Source organism: Acanthisitta chloris, unplaced genomic scaffold, assembly GCF_000695815.1.
Source record: "Acanthisitta chloris isolate BGI_N310 unplaced genomic scaffold, ASM69581v1 scaffold11280, whole genome shotgun sequence".
NCBI classification, from domain to species: Eukaryota; Metazoa; Chordata; class Aves; order Passeriformes; family Acanthisittidae; genus Acanthisitta; species Acanthisitta chloris.
The window spans coordinates 252-10,852 of record NW_008652234.1 but is presented as its reverse complement, the minus strand read 5'-3'; the positions used below and the strand labels follow the sequence as shown (position 1 = coordinate 10,852).

The window sequence follows — 10,601 nt, the reverse complement described above, 5'->3', positions numbered from 1 at the left end:
AGAGCTAAGTGCAAAATCATTACAGAAATGAGTGGAGCTAACAGTGGCAGAGTTTATTTAAAGCCATCTATGTGTGATGCAGTGTGCTTGCAGTGATACTGTTCCTTTTTGATTGTCCATAACATGATCTTTCATGTTTAGTCAATAGTCTGACATACTAGGAAAGTCAATTCACCTAATGTCATTTTCTTGGTGACATTGTTAATTTGAATAATTTGGACTGATAAGAGGGCATACCCATTTTATCCCTAATAATGTGCTGCAGTTACAGATGGCTTGTAAAGTGAATCTTTAACAATTTTGCAAACAAAATAGAAGTAATTGTTATATAAACAATTTCATTTTTACATTTTGGCACAAGTACTATTCCTCGAGTGACATTTAGAATTTTAGTTTGCCAGGAAAATATGCATATGTAGTATTTCACATGCCAAATTAAATGCTAGTATAGTTTAAATGATTGTAGTTTATTGAGAAGCTCTTCTGTGTAAGAATGTAGATGAGAACATTCAAATCAATTTGTCATGGGCATACTGTTAAATTGTAGTTTTCTGCATTTTAGTTTTGTGGAGGCATGAAATATATTCATATTTGTCTTAAACAAAACTACCTCTGTAGCTGGAGAGCTTGCTGATTCTAAAACTGCCAGCATCTCATGTCAGCAGCTTTCTCTCTTTCTGACAGCAGATTTCCATCTGAAAACTTATTCAGAAGCAATGGGAAAACAGTCTTGCTGTGATTCTCTCCCCCATTTAAATAGTATATAATATTATCATCAACATAAACTTTGATTGCATACATATATTATGGTTCCCAGAAAAATAACTGCCTAAGCAGGTGGACTGTAACACCACGTTAGCGAGAGGTTTGATTTTTGTTGTTTTCTAGATGAGTTTACTGAATCTGTTTTCTGCTGTTGGATTTGCATTCTGCCTTCCATTCGGGTTTCATGTTGGTCTCTGTGTTCTGTAGGCTGAAGCTCGTCTCCTCGAGGAGCAGCGTAGAGTTCAGGTATATCTCCATGAGAGCACACAAGATGAGTTAGCACGAAAATGCGAGCAAGTACTTATTGAAAAACATCTGGAGATATTTCATACAGAGTTTCAGAATTTGTTGGATGCTGACAAAAACGAAGGTAAGGAGATCCAAACATTGGGTTTAGGCTTGGAGCTTTCATCCCTGGTGACACGTGAATAATGTAAAATCGGGTGGTAGCTAAATGTGATTTGTTCAGGAAGTAGATTAAGAGAGAAAATAGACATGAAACTGATTGACGAGCAGCTTTTGATTAAATTGGGATGGCTGAGGATGTTGCTTCAAAGAGCCTATTCCAATCCCAAACATTAAGGTAAAACAGCACTAGTTTGATTTCTGTTAACATGGCTGGAAGAGTGTCAAGAGCACTTGAGCCATCCTTCCAGTAAGAGGGAACTTGTGTGAGAGAGATGTGAACTGGAAAACAGACCAGTACTACTTCCAGCTCTTTCAGTTTAATCCATGAATCTTTCTGAATCAGCAGTGAGAATTTTAAAGTCCAAGCTGTATAGAAGTATGTATAGGAAACATTAAAGGAGGAATAGAAGCAAACAAGTAACTTTTGAAATAGAGTCCATAAAGCTGCATATAGAGCACAAGGAAATGGTGGAAATTATTAATTGAGAAGTTAATTTTAGCTGTGAAAATGAGTTTTAAGTGTTACTAATGGATCAAATTTATACCTTCATAGAGAATATATAGAATAAAGAATTCTTCAGCAGTTCTTCTAAAATAAGTGAAGATTATCTAACAGTTTTGGTAGCTTTAGGGAATTGTCAATTGTACTGTTTTTTATGAGTTTCTTCAGGAGTTAATTCATAGCACAAAATAACATTCATAACTAGGGCCAGGTAATTCCTGTGGGTTGTACAGGTGATAAGAATGAATGATGTTTCTGATTTTTCAGTTGAGGAATTTAATTAAATCTGTATTTGAAGTCAGAATAAGGCTCTGCAGCTGAAATACTGCTTTTAGGGCAGTGACAGAATTTAAGACGTGCTGTGATTAAGTTACTAACGATGATACTCATTTGCAAGCTTTGGATTGCAACTATGACTGTCTTGTTATGTATCAGTCTTAAAATAGCAGCTATGAATAATTACTATAATAATCATGTTGATAACTGAGAGATGCTTCAAAATAGAAAAGGACAACTCAGTGTGGTTAGTATGTCAGAAGTTACCTGATTCAAATGTAAGTATCCTGTAGTAGTATTTAAGAGTCAGATGTTGTTATGTTTGTAAATATTGGCGGAAATTTTGAAATTACTTTATAAATAGCTCCTGACAGTGGATATAGTAATAGAACAAGCCCAGGCTTTTCTCTTTGTCAAGCTCACAGGTTATATGAGCCTTTAATCTAGTTACTTACCATAGTGATGCAGTTCCATGAGTTTGTCAGGGTGAAAAAAGGAAAAGAAGCATCTTTTGTCTTTGCACTGTCTTGTTATATGTCTATTTCTGCTTTCTTTGGGGTTATTTCTAAGATTAATTAGGTTTTTTAAAACACTTGATTTTTTCTTTTTTTTCACAATATTTTCTTTTATTGAGCTTCATTTGTGCAAATTACAGTAGTTTCCTGGCCCTTTATAAGTTTCATGAAGTCACAGGGTTAGAAACATTTATTTTGAAAGACTGATAATTCATACTTTAATCACTATAAACAGTTCATTCTCAAATTTGTGATATACGAACATAGCCTTTTGTAGACTGTCCTAAAGTTCTAATAAAATCTTGCTCTCAATTGAAATCTTTATTGCTTTGCTATTGAAAATATACTGGTTTTGAGGTCCTCCCCTGTGAACTCTGCTTACGCAGATCATATTACAGGCCACTCCTGTTGGTGTCCTCTAACTTTTTAATTGCATTGTGCAACTAGTTCTAAAGGTTGTGGAGCACATTTGTCATGCGTTACCTATTCATATGAGTATGGTACCTACAGGAAATAATTACGTTTATTGGGAGCAAGCTGTAATGATGTAGGTGGAGTTAGCATGTAAATCATCTTTAAGGATTTGTAGCATCACTTCCTTATTTCACCCAATACAGACATCCTGATAGACCAACCTATGAACCCTTGCTCATGGGTAGATTTAGCAGCAGCTTTTATATCTATACATGGCATTAATTTCCTACCTTTTCCCTAAAATTCTGTAGGGTACTCTTATGTTCTTATAAAAGTTAACATCAGGTTGCAAATGTGGTTTTCATAGAGAGAAAAAGGTTTCCTGTTCAAATCCAAAAGTTTAAGCTTGGTAAAGTCCTAAGGAATGTAAAGTGTTATACACAATCTGATGTGAATTGAGGTGTGTCACTTTAGTACTAGAAGTCATCCAACTTCATGTGTTGTATTTCAGAGGGAGGTAGAGATTCAGCTCCTTGATTGCTCTGTTTTGTTTAATCTGATAATCCTCAGGTGGTAATAAATTGCTCATAAGCCCTTCAGAGAAGTCCTTACACTTTAGAAGAGCTAGATGCAGCTGACAACCTTAAGATGGATTCAACAAGGTGAAATATCCTAATTAGTTTACAGTAAATAATTTGCTTGTTTACTGTTTCACTTGAGTGCCTGTTCAGTGAGGGCAAGATTGCAAGAGGTAACTAGTGGGTTTCTGTACCTGTTTTATGGCCATATTAAAGTTAGCCTTCTTTCTTTTTTAAAGAGTTCAGCACTCAAAGTACAAAGCATCTGCCCTGCTGAAACTGAATAATAAAAACAGAACTCTCTTCAGTATTAGACTTGCCAAAATCACTAATTGATTTGGAAAGTCTTGGCTGAAAACTGGTGAGATTTTAATATAAAGCTTTAACCTATGTGAAATGACATCCAGTTTATTTTTACCTTGACTAGTTTTGTTCCATGGCAATGTTTTTCATAATCCCTTTTTTTTATTTTCAGGTACAATTATTTCTACAGGTCATAAGTTACTTAAACTTTTTTTTTGAGATCTTTTATCACCAAGGAAGTTTGATTTATAAGGTTTCAGTTTATCTGCTAGGGTCATATCAATACATAACATTTTGCCTTAAATTTCCAACCATTAGTACTGATGCTGCCCCAAGTGAAGTGTTAATATATAAAGGGCTAAAGCTAATGTTAGAGAACTGTCCTGTTCAGAATAAGATTTAAAGGACAGTGATCAGCTGTAGAATGCAGTACTCGTAGCACAGCCAGCAGTAGCACTAATAACAGTCCCTAATTCATGGTAGTGCTTTCAAATTTCATCTAAATAAGAGGGTTTTAGCTCCATTTTTGTATCATTGCTCCTCTTTAAATTTACAAAAACTAGAAGTCAGAGGTAAATATATTTCTGTCATTCAAGTGGAGTTTTTTTTAGTCTTGAGATTTATGTTGCACTGTGAAGTGAAACAGATCTTAATGTTAACAAGTTGTTCTCTCTTTAGTTTTAGCTTTCCACGAGTGCAAAGGTTTACTGTATAATTTGTTACTGTACAGATGGGAGATGTTAGTTTTCCTGTTTTGTTTTTGCCTTTTTCAGACTTGGGACGCATGTATAACCTTGTATCTCGAATCCAGGATGGCCTTGGAGAGCTGAAAAAACTCTTGGAAACCCACATTCATAATCAGGGTCTAGCTGCAATTGAGAAATGTGGAGAAGCTGCTCTAAATGCAAGTATCCCATCAAGATAAACCTGTGTGTGATTGTTGCCAGTTTCACATTAGAGGAGGGTGAATGCTTCCTGATAAAATTTCCAGTTTGCTTATGTTTCCCTCTCACTAATTTAATTCATAAGGACTAGCCAATTCTGAAATGTTGATAGTAAGCTTAAAACACAGTTACGTCACTTTGTTACTACTCTTTGAACCTTGGGGGTTTTGGGGGGTGTTTCTTGGTTTGGGGAGTGTCATGCAGCTTGGAAAGTTGGCTGTGCAAATACAACATCCAGCACTTAGAATACAAGTACACCTGAAAGTCCACTGTTTCAAGAATTATCTCCAGTATTTTTTATCATCATCTTAGGGAATTCTGATTTGGATGGGACCATCTGGAAAAAGTTTATGTTGGTTTGAGATTTTTTGGTAAATGGCCTTATTCTGTTTGGAAAAGCACAATATAAGGGGGTAGGTCAGGTCTTCTGAAACACTGTTGTCTTTAGCCACGTAATTGGCTTTTTAGATTTTTATCCCATAATTGTAATGTCAGACGTAATTTTGTAATGATTAGGGATGCATCTCAGCAACATGAAGTTGTTTAAACCCTTTGCTGACTTTTTTGTCTATAGACAATACAGTATTTTCCAGGAAAAAAATAGAATTAAACATTGCACAAAGAGAAATCAGGATAGAATATAGATTCTGGTAAATTTTATTTAAAGTGGAATTCAAGAAGCACTTGGACAGTGCTCTCAGGCATTGTCACTGATGATCACATCATCAGTGTGATTCTCGGAGTGGTCCTGTGCAGGGCCAGGAGTTGGACTTAGATGATCCTTGTGGGTCCCTTCCCACTCAGGATATTCTATGATTTGAGATTAACTTTGATTTTTGACAAAGTTCATTTTAGCCTGTTTTCCTCAGAAATTCTTGAAATAGCTTCATACTAGTAATCTTTTTTAGCAGTAATCTGTAATGATGTGTGTTAGTGTCTGTTGTTCACTTCTTTAGTTTTAAGTGTACACACAGCTTTTTAGCAGTGTTGCTCTTTTAGGAATCATGGATTAATTGCAAAGCAAGTTCAGGAGTCTTCAGGTTCATTTGCAGATGTTACCTTAAATTTTGAAGTCCAGTGTGTTCTGTGCTTGACATATCCCCCTAGTGGTCATCACCCTTGAGGGTTTTTTTCTGCTTAGGCCTTGAAGAATTTACCAGAAAAAAAATGAAAGCTCATTCTCCAGCAATTAGTTCCTCTTTGAGAGAGGGGAGGCCCAGGATTTGTATGTATTAGTTCTTTTGACTCTGTTTACAAAACCCTTCCTGCTTATTACACTTTATTGTTTTTTCATCTTTATCTTTTGTTCCTTTTCTTATTCCACACATTTGTTCTTCATTTTCACTACAGTATCACTGGTTGTTTCCCTTAAGGACCATCTTGCCTCTGTTTCCAATATCCCTCACACCACTGCATCACTGTTCATCATTGCTTGTTAGCTCACTGTCACACTTGGGTAGAATTGATTCTGCCTGACTTCAATTACCTGTACTGTTTTTAAACAGAGAATCAGCTGAGCAATTGTTTCTCAGTTTCTCTGTAGTCAGTGTAGAGAAATAGTCATACTAGCTTGACTCATCTCACCTATTTCAAATTTTTACTGCAGAATGACTTGTACTCTAGTCTCTGTTAGCTGTATTAACAAGATTGTTCTTCAGTCAGAAGATTGCTGCTTTTTGTGCCTTTGGTTATTATTTTTTTTGAGTCCTTGTAATCAGTAGATGCTTTTCTGAATGTCCTTCAAATCAACTTGAATTTCTTGCCCGTGAGGTTCACAATAATATCAGTTCTTTATCTCAAGCACAGCATTAGATCAGTGGTCCACATTGTATTCAGTGGCAACAGCAAGTGTTTTTCAGGATCCTGATAAAACCCTGCCCGTATTCTGCCATTTCATGCCACCATCCAGAACTCTTACAAGAGTTACCTCCATGCCTGGTCAAACATGCTAATCTGCTTCCAATAACCTTCTGTGGCACAAGTTCTAGAAGTCCACTGCCTTATATGCAAAGATGGTCTTTATCTGTCTTTAAATTGTTTCCTATCACTTTTATCAAATGCCCAATAGTTACAAAATGTGACTTTTAGTGATAATTCAACTTCTCAGTCATACTCCATTCAAACTTCTGATCTTCAAATTGAAGACTTCTGGCCTTTTTAGTCTGTAGTATAGTAGCTGTCCTATATGCCTGGTGTTTTACTTGCCCATCATTGTCTCTGCTCTGACTCAACTCCATATTTATTGAGATGCAAAGATCAGTAATTGCACATAGGACTCAGTCTGTGAGTATCATGAACTCAATACTTATTGGCATTTGGCTGCCACTGGGTGTTGAGCAGGTAATTTTTAAAAACTGCCAGTGACTGAGGTCTCTGTACTAAGTTTGCCTGTTTGATATAAACCTGTTACATTCTTACTACAGACATTTCTTTCGAGAGGTTTTTTTTCTATAGCAGTTGCCAGTTTGATTGTCAAGCTCTCTCAGATCTGATTCAAATTAAATCTTTGAAAATGTTTGCAGTAAATGGTTTTGTTGTCTTTTGGACTATATAATGTAGTACACTCTAGTTGCTGGAAATTAAAGCTTGTGCTAATATAAGTCAGTCCTGGACACAGGACCTGAACTATTCTGGGTACTATTTTATCTTTGAAATATTTCTAATACTTTGTAGACATTTCCCATAGAAGTTTGCTTGGGCCCATGAGTACCTCCATTTTGGAGGAAATAGAAAGCTGAAAGTCAACAGGTTGCAAAAATCCAATCTCTCTTTATTGCAGGATCCAAAAACATATGTACAGACAGTGTTGGATGTCCATAAGAAATACAATGCTTTAGTCATGTCTGCATTCAACAACGATGCTGGATTTGTGGCTGCGTTAGACAAAGTGAGTGTATGCAGTGGCATACAGTGAACTTCCTTTTATTTCTGTTCAGTGTTTTGTTTCCCAAAATTTCACTGTCATTTTTGTTTATAGGCTTGTGGTCGATTTATAAATAATAATGCAGTGACAAAAATGGCTCAATCATCTAGTAAATCTCCAGAGCTACTGGCACGATACTGTGACTCTTTACTAAAGAAAAGGTATGTTTTCAAAGAGAAATTATTGCTTCATGTTGGCTTTTGTTTTAAAAGCTTTTAGCATATGAAGTTTTATGTTGTGTCTTCAGAAAGAGAATGTTTCATGAAAAACTAATTATACCAAATTCTGGATACAAAAACCTCAGTAGGACCGTGTTGAGTTTACTTTTAAGGAGGGTGGGGGGGGGGGGGAATAAGAGAACCTTTCTTTCCTTATAGGAAGTTAAGTTCTGTTTTTTTAATAAAACAGAAGGGGAGTTTTAGGTGTTCTTATCCCCAAAAAAAATTTAAGGTATGTTGTGGAGAAGAGATGCACATTCCCTTCTTCCATTAAAACACTTGCTTTCTTCCTGTTGTTTTCTCTGTACCTTCTTCCATCTGTGCTGAAATTGAGTGGGCCAAAAACTGCTTTGTAACCTCTCATGTTTCATATTTTATTTCAAGGTATTTGGCTTCAAATGATTCAGCAACTGATAGACTGAGTTGTTTATCTGTTCAGTTCATACTGGATTGGTGTCAGTTTTGTAACTGGCAACATTTTTAGTTGTTTTGGGAAAGGAAGAAAACCACCAAACAACCCAAAAAATGGAAGAATTTGCTCACTTTTCCCTTTCTATCCCCTCCTTCCTTCATCAAAGGATTTATTTTCTCCTTTATAAACACTAGCTTTCTGCAGGGTAGATTTAGGGTGTGCCTGATGGACAAGCATGACATGGAGGAAAACAATGTGCTGCCACCTGAGCTTTCACCCAGTCAAGTCCCAGCTCTGTGAGCTCTTTTCTTCTCACTGTACTATCGAGATAAGAAATAAATATAACATTTAGCAGTAGGGAGAGAGAGAGCCATGTTTAAGCCCATAAATCCTGAGAAGTTATCAGGCTATCAAGAAATCCCAAGTGACTCATGGTCCAGGACATCAGCCTGTAACAATTGTGTACTTCAGAATTGCTTACATGTGGTATAGTGAAATGTTCACAACATTGTTTCCTCTTTAGAGAGTCTTTAATCCCAGAACTACTCAAATCTGTGTTCCTCTCTATTTATGAAGTTTCCATATACATCCATATGTTGGTTTAATTCTGCTCGTTTGGTACTCATTAAAAATGCACTTCTTTAATTGCAGCTCAAAGAATCCAGAAGAAGCAGAATTGGAGGATACACTCAATCAAGTGGTAAGATGTCTATAAATACAGTTCTCTTCTGTGTAAGCTTTGACAAATTAGTAATACTTGATTGTCACACAAGGCAGATAAGAAAAAAATTGAGTTTGTGTATTTGATTTCATTACTTAGTATTTCAGCATTTCAGTAATACTAATCTGTTTGGCTTTTTAAAAATTACTTAGTTTATTAAAAAAAAGCCCTTTACAGCAGATTTAAAGTAGTTATATTGAATTTATGCTTTTACTTCGTTTTTATATACATATAATATGTATAGCTTCTACAGTATATTTTTATAGCATTGCACATACACAGTATGTATTTATTCATATATATATATGTAAAAGGCTGTACGTGTGGAATATACAGTTAATGTGTTTAAAATAGTATCCACATTTAAAACAAACACATGCCACCACTCCCTTCCCCTCACCCCCCCAAAAAGGCCAAACAAAACCCCCGACCCCAAAAATTCAGATGCAAATGAAGTAGCTACTGCTACTGCTTTTTCAAGACAAATGTTTAAATAGTTTTTCCTTACGAATTATCTTGGCTTTTCCAGATGGTTGTCTTCAAATACATTGAGGATAAAGATGTGTTTCAAAAATTCTATGCTAAAATGCTGGCAAAGAGACTTGTACATCAGAACAGTGCTAGTGATGATGCTGAGGCAAGCATGATCTCTAAACTAAAAGTGAGTATTCCATGACTGTCCCGTGATCTACAGCCTTGAAGGTCTTCAGACTGTTTTGGAAAGCACTGATGTATGTCCTTTCATTTCTTTATTTTGTGTACAACAGAAAAGTATACAACGTAGGCCTTTCTCTTTTCTTTTTAATCATAGGAGCTCACAGTGCATGTCTGTCTGATGGAGTTAAACTTAATTATTCTAATCCAAATGAATGTCACGAATATAATTATTCAAGGGAATGACTACTGAAAAGTTGCTTAATTTCATTAACACTTGTTCATGCAGAGTCAAACAAAATATGATCTAATATCCATTTGATAGTCTGTTTCACTGTGTGTTTTACTTCATTTTGAACAATATTTTCTTCAGTTTTTGATGACAGATAAAGAGTATGTCTAGTTGGGATCAGTACTTCGAGTAAGGGAAGTACAGAACTTTGTACATATTCTTTTAAGGAAATAAGTGCTGATACTTTGTTCTTGTTGTTATCCAATGTCAGAAATATGTCTTCCTGATGTATCTGTGCTTTTTAAAATACAGCAAGCCTGTGGTTTTGAGTATACTTCCAAGCTGCAGCGGATGTTCCAAGATATTGGTGTAAGCAAGGATCTGAATGAGCAATTTAAAAAGCACCTGACCAATTCAGAACCATTAGATTGTAAGTAATGCATTTACCTGAGATACTGTTGTGTAGTTTAGCTTCCTATTATTCCTACAGAACTAACTGTATGAAGGAAATGTTTGACTTAAACATATACTGCCAGAAGTCAGTGTTCTTTTGACCAAGATAGCTAGGATAGGATTTTTAAATGAGTCTTTTAGGTTTGTCCTTTGTCTTCTAACAGCACTTTATTTCATTTGTGGGTTAGCCTTGTCATGATTTTGCAGCTCATGTTTAGGTATAGAATCATAGAATCAACTGGGTTGGAAAAGACCTCAAAGATCATCAAGTCCAGCCCTACCA

At 35.7% G+C, this 10,601-nt stretch overlaps 1 protein-coding gene across 1 annotated transcript in view; it reads left to right on the top strand.

Moving 5' to 3' along the window:
• The window catches only part of LOC103804006 (cullin-1), a gene marked incomplete at its 3' end in the record, with an annotated part of 30,776 nt that extends 20,481 nt beyond the window's left edge, over window positions 1–10,295 (top strand). Inside the window, exons 7-13 of the mRNA XM_009076595.1 lie at window positions 973–1,135; window positions 4,535–4,665; window positions 7,485–7,592; window positions 7,683–7,789; window positions 8,910–8,958; window positions 9,509–9,640; window positions 10,178–10,295. Of these exons, the coding sequence (XP_009074843.1) occupies window positions 973–1,135; window positions 4,535–4,665; window positions 7,485–7,592; window positions 7,683–7,789; window positions 8,910–8,958; window positions 9,509–9,640; window positions 10,178–10,295 (808 nt within the window). The remainder of the gene's footprint in view (window positions 1–972; window positions 1,136–4,534; window positions 4,666–7,484; window positions 7,593–7,682; window positions 7,790–8,909; window positions 8,959–9,508; window positions 9,641–10,177) is intronic.
• Between the last annotated feature and the right edge of the window lie 306 nt (window positions 10,296–10,601).